General features: G+C 47.7%; 1 protein-coding gene across 1 annotated transcript; it reads right to left on the minus strand.

The window, feature by feature from the left end:
• Positions 1–7,901: 7,901 nt before the first annotated feature.
• Positions 7,902–13,177, minus strand: Ppp1r15b (protein phosphatase 1 regulatory subunit 15B). Its single transcript, XM_028876569.2, has 2 exons — positions 10,880–13,177; positions 7,902–8,319 (listed from the first exon to the last, which is right to left on the minus strand). The coding sequence occupies exons 1-2, from the start codon at positions 12,773–12,775 to the stop codon at positions 8,038–8,040; spliced, it is 2,178 nt and encodes a 725-aa protein (XP_028732402.1). The 5' UTR covers positions 12,776–13,177; the 3' UTR covers positions 7,902–8,037.
• Between the last annotated feature and the right edge of the window lie 1,496 nt (positions 13,178–14,673).

Genomic DNA, 14,673 nt, shown 5'->3' on the forward strand with positions numbered 1-14,673 from the left:
CACCACCACCCAGACAAAGCCAGCACTCTTAACCTCTGAGTCTTTAAAACATCCCCCTGAGCTTTTAAAAACTCTTCTGGGACTCCTTCGGTTTTTGCCTTCAGACCCGACGCAGGCTGGAGCTCCGTTTGGAAATCAGCAGCATTCCCTGGGTCTACCATCACATTAGTCCTGAACATCTCTGCGATGCGGCCAAAGGCTCATCAGGACTCAGAGTGCCAAAACCGTGACAATATCACCAGGGCGGTGGCTCCGTGTCCTGGTTAGTTGTGTTTGTTTTGTTTTGTTTGGTTTTGTTTGTCAACTTGACACAAGCTAGAGTCATCAGAAAAGAATCTAAAGTGAGAAAATGTCCCCACCAGATGGCTTGGAGGCAGGTCTGTGGGACATTTTCATGATTGATTACTGATGTATTTATTTATACTTTAACTGTATTTTAATTCTTAAGTCCTGGGAAGGTGGACTGAGTAGTATAAGAACCACACCGAGCAAGCCATGGAGACCAAGCCAGTAATGGGTGTTCTCAGTGGTCTGCTTCAGCGCCTGCCTCCAGGTTCTGGCCTTGCGTTCCTGCCCTGACATCCCTCAGGGATGTGAAAGGTAAGCCAAATACACCCTTTCTCCCCAGTGGCTTTTAGTCATGGTGTTAGAAACAAAGAGTCAGCATTGTAATCCCAACACCTGGGAGGTAGGATGGGGAGCTCCGAGATGTCCTTAGCCACACAGGCAGTTTGAGGCCAGGCTGGACTGGCTACAGGAGACGAGTCTTTAAAAATCAAGGATAAAGGCAAGGGGAAACTGTAAAGAAAAGTATTGAGAGGAAAGGAAGGCAAGTGATCAAAAGAACAAAACCTGAAAATCTGCTCCCAAGTTTCCTCCCATACAGCACAGGTTCGAAAACCCATAGCAATGAGACCCCCAGTGCCATTACCTTTTATCCTTTCTTCCCTACAGAGAAAGCAACCGGCTTCCCACACAGCATTTCCATCTCTTCCTGGTGATATTAAGGGGTATAGCATAGCCAGGTGTGGTGGCAGACATCTACAATGCCAGCTCTTGGGAGGTGGAGGAAAAGGGCGCAGGACCTCATGGTCATTTCACGCGACCATCTCAAAACAAAGTGAGGGGCTGAAGAGATAGCTCAGCATTTAGGAGCACTTGTGGCTCTTGCAGAGGACCTGAGTTTGATTCCCAGCACCCACATGATCGCTCACAACCATCTGTGACCCGTTCCAGATCTGACACATGCAAGTGGTGCACTTACACACACACACACACACACACACACACACACACACACACAGAGAGAGAGAGAGAGAGAGAGAGAGAGAGAGAGAGAGAGAGAGAGAAAACATTCACCCACACTGTATTAGTCAGGGGTTCTCTAGAGATGCAGAGCTGATAGAACAGAGATTAGAGAAGGAAATAAATGTTACATAGTTCCTTAGTGGTAAGAGCACTTGCTGCTCTTTCAGACAGCCTCGGCTCAGTTTCCAGTACCCATTATCCTATTGTGGTGAAGAACGGTCCTTAACTCCAGTTCCGGGGGATTCAAGGCTCTCTTATGATCCCCTCGGGCACCAGGCATGCACTGTGGTACACATAGATACATGCAGGCAAAGCCTCATATAAACTTTAAAACAATTTTCAAAAATGCTCTGGTAGAGGACCCACGTTTGGTTCCCAGCACCCATGTTGGGCAGCTCAGTTACAGGTGTGTTAACCTCAGCTCCTGAGACTCTGACACATTCCCCTGGAGTCTGGGGACACCTCTGTTCACATGTGTGTGTGTACCACACACACACAAAAAAAAATCATAAAAATTTTAAGAATTAACAGTGCATGCCTTTAATCCCAGCACACGGGAGGCAGAGGCAAGCAGATCTCTGAGTTCAAGGCCAGCCTGGTCTACAGAGCGAGTTCCAGGACAGCCAGGGCTATGTAGAGAGACCCTGTCTTGAAAACAAAACAACAAAAACCATAAAAACAATGTCTCTGGTGTGAAGCCTGCCGGCAGAACCTGTCAGCTGAAAGCAGCGTGGGCCTGATGAGTTAGTCCTCCAAGTGAACAGGGCTGGGGGGTGGGGTGGGGTGGGGGGAGGTCCCCTCTGGTTTTTGTTCTGCTGCCTTTGTGTTGCCCATGACTGACATCATCTTACGTCTCACCGAGCAAATCCAGGAAAATAGTAGTCTAGTTTCAAAAGATCGTACAGCTCAACAAAGCTCATACACCAAGGATCCTGACGGCTGCTGTAAAATATTTCAGATGGATAATAATCACATTATAGTTGGCCCAATGACCATTAAAAGCTTTCATATGAGTAAGCGGATGGGCAGCTCTTATTTTTTAAATGTATTAAGACGAGTAGGGAGATGGTTAGAGCTGTTGCCTGTGTGAGGACCGGAGTTTGGGTCCCCGAGGGCGTGGCGGCTTACCTGGTTCTAGCCTCAGAAGGTGGAGACAGGCTCCCCAGAACGAGCTGGCTAAACTCAGGTACCGCATGGCTAAGCTCTGGGTTTGATTAAAACACCCTGCTTCAGTGAATGACATGATCAAGGATGATTCCCCTATCAACCTCTGACCTCTACAGACAAATAGCACTCCCACCTCCATGCACACGCACATGCAAGAACATGTGTATATGCACACACATGCACAGCACACACATACATGTGCAAATGGAAAAGAAAAAATACCTAGCAAGAATGTGTATGTTTAGCTCTACATTACTTTCATAATACATTTTTGTGAGGAAAAAGGTCTGTTTCTATCTTTTTTTTTTTTTTTTTTTTTTGGTTTTTTGAGACAGGGTTTCTCTGTGTAACTTTGCGACTTTCCTGGAACTCGCTTTGGAGACCAGGCTGGCCTCGAACTCAGAGATCCACCTGCCTCTGCCTCCCAGTGCTGGATTAAAGGTGAGCGCCACCAGCACCCGGCTCTACTTTAAATCTTTAAAAATAATTTTATATATATTTTGTCTTCATGTATTTCTGTGCATCAGAATCATGCCCAGTGCCTGGAGAGGCCAGAGAGGCTGCATTAGGTCTCCTGGAACTCAAGTTAACAGTCATACATATAAATCACCACAGAGGTTCTGGGAACCCAGGTCCTCTAGAGTGCTCCTAACTGCTGAGCCATCTCGCCAGCCCCTTGTTTCTACTGATAAAGAACTTAAGAGGGCTGGAGAGAGGGCTGTGAGGTGGTGCTGCGCAGCATGAAGCCTTGAGTTCAGATCCACAGCACCCATCTAGAAACCAGGGATGGGATGCTGGGGTAGACATGGGGATTCACTGAGGCTTAAGGGCTAAACAGCATCACCAGCTGAGTGTGGTGACCAAGGCGACATGAGACCCATTCTCAATACACAGTGGCATGTGGGGGCGCGTGGGGTGGGTGGGGTGGGGTGGTGTAATGCCAGCACCTGAAAAGCAAAGGCAGGGGGTCCATGCATCAAAACGATATCTCAAAAAAGGAAGATGAAGGGCCAGTTCGATGGCTTGGGGTTGCCATCTAGGCCTGACCACCTGAGTTTTACCTCTAGAACTACATAAGGTGGGAGCAGAGAAGTAACTCCAAAGACTCCGGCAGATCACGATAGCCCCAAACCCATTTATCCATCCGAATTGGTGAGATCAGTATTAAATAGCTGCTTGAAATTATCTGCTAAAGTAGCTGGAGAGATTGCTCAACAGTTAAGGTATCTGCTGCGCCTGCAGAGCCCTGGAGTTTATTGTTCCTGGCACCCAAGGCGGCTTACAACATCCTGTTAACTCCAGCTCTGGGGATCCACTGGGCAAACACACACACACACAAAGAAGCTTCCTTCACAAAAACACAAAGCTTGTTTATATTTTGTTGCTGTTCTTAAAAGATAAAGAAAAAAAAAAAGACTGAGGTTGTAGCTTAGTGGTAGGATACTTGTCTAACCTAGAAAAGGTCCTGGGGATGATACAGAGATGGCTCAGCAGTTAAGAACACTGGCTACTCTTCTAGGGGTCCTGAGTTCAATTCCTAGTACCCACATGGCAGCTTTACAACCATCTAGAACTATATTCTCATAGGATCAGACGACTTCTGGTTTGCAGATAGATAGATATACACGCAAACAAAACATCCATATTACACACACACACACAAAAAAAAAATCTTTAAAAAGAAAGGTGCTGATTCTGGGGCTGCAGAAACAGCAGGCTCTTGCAGAAACTGGAGTTCAATTCCTAGGACCCACATGGCAGCTCACAACTATCCCTCACTCCCGTTCCACAGCCTTCCTACCTTCCTGGGTTACCAAGAACTTGAAAAGACCCCCAACACTGAACAAATGGAAGAAAGGAGAAGGGAAGACGGGAAGGGGGTGTGGCAGCTGCTAGAACTGGTCCTGATTTCACAATGAAATCTCACTTCTTAGAAGGGATTGGCAGTGGTGCGCTCTGCACTCTGCTCTCAGGAGGCTGAAGCAGGATTGGCATACTTAGCAAAAGCTGTCAAAACCACCCCCAAAAGTTCATACCTTTTTTTTTTGTTGTTTTGTTTTTCGAGACAGGGTTTTTCTGTGTAGCTTTGGAGCCTGCCTCTGCCTCCCAGTGCTGGGACTAAACGTGTGCCCAATTGGCAGAATTCATACTCTTAAGAACCACTTAGCAGCCGGGCGGTGGTGGTGCACACCTTTAATCCCAGCACTCGGGAGGCAGAGGCAGGAGGATCTCTGTGAGTTCGAGGTCAGCCTGGTCTACAGAGCGAGATCCAGGACAGACACCAAAACTACACGGAGAAACCGTCTCAAAAGAACAAAAAAAAAAAAAAAAAAAAAAAAGATCCAACTTATCCTATCACTAAGACAGTACCTTTCAATTATATTTCTGCTCCCCATGTCTTCCCCTCAACTAGCTGAGAAGCCCTTTATCTGACCCAGATGTCTGTCCAGATCGCCTAAAGCACTTCTACAAAACTCATTTATTTAACTCTGAAAACCTTGTCCCATAATACCCAAACCATTGTAAAATACATAAAAATATCACAGCATTTAATAATTGCAAATATATTTATTACAATTTACAGATTAGTTAATAATTATATACAAATATAATCTGAGCTATAAAATCTCTACTAGTTACATTTAAAATCATTGATCTGAAGAAGCCCATTCAAATCTTGTTCCCAAACTTCACTTTCCTTAAATTATAAAAAATAAAATCTGATAGTTCTGATTTCAAGTTACAGATGAAGGGCTTCCACACTTCAGAACTCAGAAATGGGGACCCCCATCTGTACAGAGCTTCTCACACGCTACACAGATCTTTAAAGCACCATTGCAAGACTTGAATGTGTAAAATATTCTGCTAAAACCTCCAGGCCCTGCCTTGCCTTGGAGGTTCTCTTTCCTTGGGAGGGAGAGGCCTTAACATCTGGGCCTGGGATGACAAGGACAGTAACCTGGATCTTCTCCTTCGGTCAATCTGTTAGCATCCTTTGGTCCTTGCCACTATGTGACCCCGTCTGTCGGCAGGGAGTGTACCAGAGGATTTACTCATTAGATAGTGAAGGTGGAATCTGGAACAATTTCAAACACCCAATAAATGTACAGATGTCCCATTCCTGGGTCTCAGGAACACAAAACACCTAAATGTCTGAATCAAATGCTAAGCTGCAGTCTGGTTTTAAAAGAATGCTGTCACAGTTTTCCTAAGTCAACACGCCTGCTTCCCAAATGACACCGATCCTAACTAGCCTGTTCCCACAGCACTATTCCAGACTGAATGCACTCTGGGGTTCACTAAATGCAGGTGCACAAAATACACAGAATGAGGGTTCTGCGTTCTTAGTGTGTGTGAATGAACATCGTCACCACTGGAGGCAGACTTAGAGCACACCAAACGGAATAACCAGTGAGATCATAAGCTGAGGTAGTTATGCTGCGAGCTCTTCTGGGAAAATTCATCCCCATGACCAATTTAGTGGCCCTCTCTTTTGTCTGTGTTCCCACTACCCAAGACAGGAAGCACACAGTAAGAGGTGGTTAAACATACCTCAACCTAGCATACACACAGCAGATGAAGCTAACTGAATAAGCTAGGCATCCTAATCGATGCAGGCATCCTAATCAAAAGCAAGCTTTGGGAAAGACACTAAGACTTTCGGGCTGTTCTAGCTATACTCTATGCTTTCCTCAAAGAACAAACAGACCTCACACCACTGCTCCTCTATAAAATAGAACACAATAAACCTGGACACTGAAGTCTGTGTTTAACAATTCAGAACTGCTCAATCCAAGTTTACAGTGTCACCATGACAGGTTTTAAAAGTGACAGTGCCGAGGCAGGGAATGAGTAACACTGGCTTTCTGTTAGAGTACATAAAACAAAACTGCATTTCAGAGATGTCTGCATACTCCTAGGAAAACTCGAGGCTTTGAAGTTTAAAAACTGAATACCTATAATGCAATGACTACGTCCTAGTGCTTTACATTCCCACCCACTGAAAGCTGAATGAAGAGCCACATTCAACTGGAACACAACACAGAAACCTTAGAGATGAACAGCGTGCAAAGAAATCAAATACGCTACATGTCAAAGTTTGGCAGACCAGCTGGGCATCAGTGTCTGTCTTTAATAAGCACACCAACACAGCCTCCCCAGTCAAGAGAGTACTGCACCTGGGGTGCGTGGTGGTCCTTAGAAGTGTATTAAATAGACCTAGACAGAGAAAACCATCTGGATGTGTGGCACACACGTGCGCAATCCTAGCAAGAGAATGAGAGGATCTTTCAAAGTCATTCTTAGCTAAGTAGTGAGTTCAAGGCTAGCCTAGAACACACAAGACCAATTCTTCAAAAAAAGAAAAGAAAAATTAAAGGGGGGGAGGGGGAGGCAGGAGAATCCACCATATTTTCAAGTGATATAACAATGTCTTTTAAGTTGGTAACATGTACAATAGGTTTTAGCCTTAAATAGGTCAAATCTATGAAAGTGGGAAAAAATATATATACATATATATGTGTACATATATACACCTATGTACATATATATTTATGTATATACACATATATATACATATATATGTAAGCAAGCAAAGCTCAACACTCCAGAACCCAAAGTTTTTAGATAAGTAGCATAATTTAAATTAGAACTGAATATGAGGCTTAAACCTTAATAGTTTTCCAGGAAAATGTTTGTCCTTTTGCAGTAGTGGGAACTGAACCCAAAGCCTTGCACACGTAGGCAAGTGCCCTTTGCTACTCAACTGTATTCCTAGCCTCCTTTTCCATTTTCCTTTTAAGATAAGGTATTGCTAAACTACCCACGCTGGCCCTGAATTCACTATGTGGCCCAGGCAGACCTTCAATCTTCTATCCTCCTGCCTCAGTCTCCAAAGTAACTGGAATTAGAGGCCTGGTAAGAAACTTTTTTTGTGCCAGGCATGGTGACGCACAGCCTTTAATCCCAGTATTCAGAATGGGAGGCAGAGGCAGGCGGATCGCTAGGAGTTCGAGGCCAGCCTGGTCTACAGCAAGTTCTAGGACAGCCAGGACTACACAGAGAAACCCTGTCTTGAAAAATCAAAACCAAAACCCAAACCCTTTTCTTATTTTTGTCCTTTGAGACCTGGTCTCAGCTTGTGCCCCAGACTGGCCCAGAGGCCACTATGTGGCCTGGCTGCCCCCTGCCTCTGTAAGTTTTGAAAGTGCAAAGTAATGACTCAGAGGGTCCCTTTTCCCCTCAATGAAGTGGAGGATATTTAAAATCACTTCCAGCTGGGCACAGTGGCACAGGAAATAGACAAGATGATACCAATTTCAAGGCCAGCCTGGTCTACACACAGACCTAGGCCAACCAGAATTATGTAGTAAGACCCTGTCTCAAAAACACAAAAACCACATCCAACTAAACAGGAAAAGAGACGATTAAAGATTAGAGATCCTTCATTATCGGAGTTGGTGTTTCTAATGAGATACATTATCCAAAAACAATTCAACCACATCACTAGATACACGTTGTTTCTTTAGAAACATGTCCAAGGACAGCTGCCAATATCTGTTTTTAAGAGAAACCTCTCAAGCAAGAGAAAGTGTGGGCCAGAGCCACAGGCTGTTCACTCATCCTAACATTGTTGAACACTAGGAAGTCTTCAGAAACATGTTCCTGGAGTCTACTGAACATTCTTTCTCTGTGCTCAAATGTCAAGCAGTAGCCAATGGCATCTTCTGTTTCTTGAATCCGTTTCTGGAACCTGCATCCATCCCTTGCAAATTCTTCCCATGGTCCTTTGCGATCCTCATCTCCACTTATGTAATACTCAGTAACTTCTTCGAGGAAGGTTACCTAGAAAGACAAACCCAATGTTAATTACTCTAGATCTTAGAACTAGCTGACACCAAAAAGGATCTTTGTGCCCCCCAATCACGAAGGTAATGAAACAGCTAACAATGCTGCAAAAATCAGTGTGCATTTCTTTACTCATCTACAGACTGGGTCTCTTCAAGCCCAATTCTTGTTTTATGGTGTTGAAAAATGAACCAGAGATGGGAACTCTGGATTTCCCTATTATTAATCCCTGCTATCCTTTCATTCTTAAAGAAATACAGAAATTCGGTTTTTTTAGTATTCTTTCCCCCAAATGAAAGAGTACACAGGAAGTAACCACTACAATCCGGAAAAGGTCACAACACTCCATGACCACAGCACTAGAAGCCGAGGCAGAACAATCTGGGGCACGAAGCCAGAATGTGTTACATGGGATCCTCCATCCCAAAAAAAAAAAGTGTTTTAAAGCATGTTTAATAGTTACATCAGCTAATCCCACTGAGGCCTATAGCTTTCCTTCCCTTTACATCAGGCCCAGGAAGGCCCCTGAGGACAATTAGTAGGCATGTAACACCTTACTAGATATTGCAATCTAGTGGTTACCAAGTCATTGTCACTAAGATAAATAAAATAAGCACTTTTATACTGTTTGCCAAATGCCAAACTTTTTTCACAGAAGTTTACAAATGTTCTCATTTGATCCTCATGCCAACCCAGTGAGATATGAACCAGCGTCATCACCACTGTACAGACAAGGAATCGATGTCAGTGACCAGCCAAGTCCCAGGGCACGAGGGGCACGAGGATGAGAGTCTACACTCTGCTGTTCTGCCAGTCCACAAAGTATTCTACACTCCATGGTCTCCAGGCCTCATTCGAACAACTGGCACCACTGCTCACTATTGCCATCAAGTAAAGAAGGGCAGGTAGCCAGGGGCTGTTAAATAACTGTCATACTTAGGCACAACCTCTTCTAGTATTTCAGTCAACAGTCTTTAAACTGAGACATGAGGTTGGCCTTCGCCATTCAAAGGCATGGAAATGAATCAAGAGTTTCATTTACTCCTTTACCTTCCGCTAACTTGGGCTGGAGGTGTAACCAGCTCAGTAGTGATGTGCATGGTTAACAGGATTCAACCCCCAGCCTCACAAGACAGAGCAGCAGGTCTTGCAACACTTCTACACCAGATCTTAGGATTTCTGTTGGATAAGTAGGGGGAACCAGGGCCTGGGAGTGCAGTAACGAGACCGCATGCAGAGGCCGAGCACTCCTGCCCGGCTCCACTCTGCTCTTGCCTGTTCCCTCTCAAGAGCATTCTGCCTGTCCTGAAGAGAATAAAACGAGACCTGGAGATGTGGCTCAGGGGGAGACCCCTTGTTCAGGATGATCAAGGGGCTAGCCTCCTTCTGCAGCAAAATAAGTAAACAAAAACGGCTCTCTCATTTATATCATTCTGAAACGTGAACTAAAATTTAATTTTTAGCATAACTTCTTATGCCTCTAGATAGGCAAGACGTAAGATCACCACCCTTTAGATATTTCCTGTCCCAAGAATAGTCTTGAAACTGGCCCTCTGGAGCCAGGGGCTCACAACACTGTCCATCTGACAGGCACTGATACAAGTGTGAGAAACTAAAGGAACTCCCTCAACAGCAAAAGACATCTTTGTGCTTGGGAGTGGCATGTATTCTCAGTTAATAACTCCAACTGAAAAAGCAATAAGAGAAATAAAGCAATTCAAATACCCTGAACATAAAGTAAATTGAATAATAATATAATGAAAGAGCAAACTGTCCCATGAAGTTATAAAATTAGCCCGGAGGCTGGGGTACCAGGCTCAGCCTCAGCACGACTTTGAGGCCAGCTTGATTTCCAGTGAGTTCTAAGCCAGCTTGCATTAGTGAGACAAAATGTGCTAAAACTTCTGGCCAGCTTGGGAGACAGGAGATGCAGGAATATTGGATTTTTTTTGTTGTTGTTTTTTGTTTTTTTTTTGTTTTTTTTGAGAACCTCTGGCAAGTCTGGAATCCCTGGCAAGTCTGGAACTCACTATGTAGACCAAGCTAGACTCCAAAACTCACAAAATAATCCACCTGCCTCTAACTCCCAAGCGCTGGGATTACAGGCATATACCACCACAGTCACTTCCCTTCTGGGCACACAACTAGATAACCCTAACTTGCTATGTGGGTTATTATTAGTAGGGACATATCATTATATAATATAATAATTACTAGTATTCATCTGGGTTCTAATGGACAGGAATAGACATTGTTGTCATGAAAAATATTAAGTATTCACAAACAAATACATGTGAACCATTTTTAAACTTCAGGATCCACCAATCTAAATGACAGCCCTGCTAACATCTATTATATACTGGCATCCTTTCAGATAGGAATATTTCTCTATATTGGGAAGAAGGGTCATTTGAGTATTTCTCAATCCAAGCACATGAGCTCAGAGGCCTTCTCAAAAATATGTGTAAAACTATGCCTCGCAGGAAAAGTCATGCTGCTATAGTAACCATATCAAAATACAGCAAATCACTAGTCCTGTAAAAGGAAAGAAACAAACCTTTTTTCTTTTGATATGGGTGTATTTTTCTCCAGAAAGAGCCTCACCCAGCCCATTGTCTGGACAATTATCTTCTTGGCTTTCTAACAGTTGTACCTTACAAGAAAGTAAGTTATGACACCCAGAAAAGGACGCCATGGCCTGAGGAGATGCTTTTGAGTCCTGACAGCCTTGACAGTTTTTCCCTGATGTTTGAAAAGGAGCCTTAAAATTTAGAAGGTTGTAGGGGTCCTCAGAATTGCAGAAAGAGTTCCACAACCTAAGATTCTCCGCCTCATCTGCACTGGATTCCCAGTCCTCTTCCTCCCCAGAACTATGCTCGGGGGTCTCAGGAAGGTGCCCAGCCCAGGCACTTCCTCCATCCGAGTTGCCAGACAAGGACTTCCCAGAACCACACGGCTCTGCAGGCACAGGTCTGGTAGCAGTCTCAACTGTGGCGGTAAAGTTCTGGGGGTTGTAAGGATCTACACTGCAGAAGGAGTTCCAAAGGTGAAGCCCGTCAGAGTCCTGTCCCTCCTCTGAGTCGGACAGAGAGCCATCACTATCAAAACCATCATCCTCGGGTTCCTCGTCCCAACCCTCACTTTCCGAGTCGGAGCTGCTTTCCAAGTCACTGGAGGCACCTCCCAAAATATAATCGATCAGTTTGTTACTACAAACTGGTCTGGCAGACACAGGCAGACCATCCTCTATGTCTGAGCAGCCGACTACACTGGTGTGGCCCCCTTCCCCTTCTTTTTCCACAGGCAACTCGCAAGTCGGACTGCTTCCCTGGGAGCTCTGTGAAACTTCTTGCATCAACAAGTCTATCTTTTTCTCAGTGGGCTCCGGGCTGGCTCCGGGAGTGGACGCCGCGTGTGCTGGGTTATCTGTACAGTGTGGTGGGTCCATTCGGAGAAGGTTATGCTCCTCCTCCAGGCTGTGGTAGCCATTATCTTGGTCAGGGGTGGGTAACTCTGGCCCCTTGTGGTTAGCCTGAAGGAATTCTAGCCGTTTCATACGGAGGTGGTGGATTTCCGGCAGGCCTTCTGTAGAAAGAGGGGGGCACCTCTGCCACGCGGTGGCCGAGATCTCGGCACGCAGCGGCTGGGGGTGACAAGCATCTTCAAAGAGGCAACAGCTCTCTGGGGGTAGTGTTCGGAGATCCACGAGCTGGCCGGCGCCCACGCCGCCCTGCGGGCGCAGCTCTAGCTGGGACAGGCAGTCCAGAAAGGAAGGGTTCAGGAGATAGGACACCACCTTGAAACCACCACCTACGCTCTGAGCGTGGCGGGGCCCGGAGGGTACAGAGCCAAGTTCTCGGTGGGAGACCAGGCCGGCTGGAAGACCCCGGTGCAGCAACTCCACTCCCCACAGCGGCTGCTCGAGGAGAAAAGCGTGCGCTGCGGAGTCCACAGCTCTCTCCGGGGCTTTAAATTTCTCCTCCACGTCGGAGGACGAGTACTGCCATTGGAGTCCCTCTTCTAGCCAATCAAGGGGGCTGACGACCAAGTCTTCCGAAGAGTCCAGCCGCAGTGAACTCAAAGATTTCTGCCCCGCGGGAGTGGCGGGCTCCTCCCGTCCTCGCCAGGCTCTCAGGGCGCTGTAACCTGCTACGAAATCTAGCCATCGGGTGGGGATCATGCCCCCGAAGAGCTGGCTCCAAATAAACAGCTTCTGGAGCAAGCAAGGCAGCAGGGCAAAGAGCTGGGAAAGCAATCTGGTCCAGTACCTGGTGCGAGGCTCGGGCCGGGCGGAGGCCGGCGGCGCGGGGTCCCCGGAGTTCTCCCGAGAGGGAGGCGTCGGGAACTCGGAAGGGCGGGCGTGCCCTCGCCGAAGGAGGAAGGGCAGCCGGAACCAGGAGCCCAGCCGGGGGGCCGGCCGCTTCCGAGGCCCGTGCGGCGTCCCCAGCTCCATCTCTTCTCCTCGGCAGGTTTCTCGGGCCACAAGCGCGGAGCTGGACGGCGTCAGGGCGGGCGGAACCCGAGGCCTACACAGCCTCGGCCTTGCCCAGCCACCGAGTCGGTACCGCGGGCCGATCCCCGCGCCGGCAGAGGGGGCCCCGGGAGCGACGGCTTCCGCCGCGGGCGCCGCACCGCACGGCTTGGCGGCCCACGCTGGCTGTGGCGGCCGCAGTCCCGTCCATCCCGCCGGGGAAGGTGGCGTCCGTCCTAGGCCGTGCGGCACCGCTCCACCATAGACCGGGTCCCTCCCGCGGCGGCAGCGGCGGCGTCTCCGGAGGCCGCGCCCCGCACCCAGGCGCGAAACGCGGGAGCGGAAGGGCTGGGTGGGCGGCGGGCGGGCCGGCGGGCGCGCGAGGAAGCGAAGCCCAAAATGGCCGCAGCCGAGCACCCGGAAGCCGCCGGACCAGACTGAGGGCCGAGGGCGTCTACGTCGACCGCCCGGAGGCGCCCAACGTCATTTGCAGCCCCCCCCCCCGCCGGTCCCCCACCCCTCGAGGGGCGGACTTGCGTCACCCGCGTGCGTGGCCGCTGATTGGCTGCGCCCGCGGTCCCTCTCGGCCTCCTTACTCGGGGTAGAGCGGGCTGGCACGCGGAAAGTTGCATCAGCCGGGCCCAGGCTGTGCGCAGGCGCGGTCAGTTAGCGCTGGTCTCCTAGGAGACCGCGCGCGCTCCACCCTCTGGGTTAAAGGGAAGGGCTCAGGGGAAGGTAGAAGTGGGTTCCTGCAGAACCTGGGGATTAATTCTCCTGAGCCCTGTTCCGTGGATCCGGTACATCAGGCCAAGTGTCAGTTATCTGATGCGTATATCGGCCATTCTCGTATTGTTAAGTGTCTAAGTAGACGCGAGTTAAGTAAGAGCTGGGTAGTGCCGGTTAACCAGCATGCCTGGGGTTAAAGACACAGAGCATCCGAAGAGAAAAGTAGTAGTGAAAAACTCAAGTGAACGTTGAAATCACTCACACATTCCTGTCCCCGCTGCTCTAGGATTTCCGAGTCTCTAGCGTTTCCTGCGGTCTAATCCGGACATCTTTCAGCGTCCAATAGACAAAACATATACCCAGCCCTCAGAAGGAAATCGTGGTGTCCTGGGCCAGCTGAAGTCGCAGAGTGGGAAAAGAGTCTCCACGATTGTTTCTCATGCTTCTCAGGAATAGCGAATTCAATTCAATTCGTTCAGTAACAAAAACCATGCGGTATAACGCTCGATGAAGGGCACATCGGTGTCTTTTGTCCCGGGGGGGAGGGGCTTGGCTGATAATTTTAATTGCTGTAATGGGGGAAGGGTTTTATTTTTTGAAACAGATTTTACTCTGTAGCCCAGGCTGGCCTCAAACTAACCGCAATCTTGCTGCCTCGCCTCCCAAGTGCTGATTCTTTCTCTCTGTGAGTTCTGTCTTAGTTCACTTTCTTTTTCTTTTCTCCCTCTCTTCCCTCCCCCTTCCCCTCCCCCTCCCTGTCCTGGAATTGGCAGTGCAGCCCAGGTTGGCCTTGAAAACAGAGGTCTGCCTGCCTTTGCCTCCCCAGGGCGGGATCAAAGGTGTGCACCACCACACCTGGCCTTTAGTTCACCTTCTTATTTCTTATCATTTTAATCAATAATGCAATGACAAAGTCAAGTAGCTCTCACAGAGGCAGGGGAGTAGTTAGAACTAAGACAGACATTGTTGGTCTGCGAAGGGAAGCCAGCAGATCCTCACGCTTTGTGGGGCCTGTTGAAGGAACAAGTTATTTCTTTCCCTTAAACCAAGAGTTTCTACTGTTTAGTCTCCAGCAATATCTTATTACTTATGTCTGGGAATATCTGGTTTCTTAATCCTAAAAACTTTAGGGAAGTGTATTAGTACTATGATTC

Source organism: Peromyscus leucopus, chromosome 15 (assembly GCF_004664715.2).
Source record: "Peromyscus leucopus breed LL Stock chromosome 15, UCI_PerLeu_2.1, whole genome shotgun sequence".
Lineage (NCBI taxonomy): Eukaryota > Metazoa > Chordata > Mammalia > Rodentia > Cricetidae > Peromyscus > Peromyscus leucopus.

Bases quoted from the DNA above. Each gene is read 5' to 3' on its own strand.
- Ppp1r15b (XM_028876569.2), bottom strand. From the start codon at position 12,775: ATGGAGCTGGGGACGCCGCACGGGCCTCGGAAGCGGCCGGCCCCCCGG. The intron at 8,320-10,879 runs GTTTGTTTCTTT...TTGTCTTTCTAG, and splicing joins CCCATATCAAAAGAAAAAAG to GTAACCTTCCTCGAAGAAGT.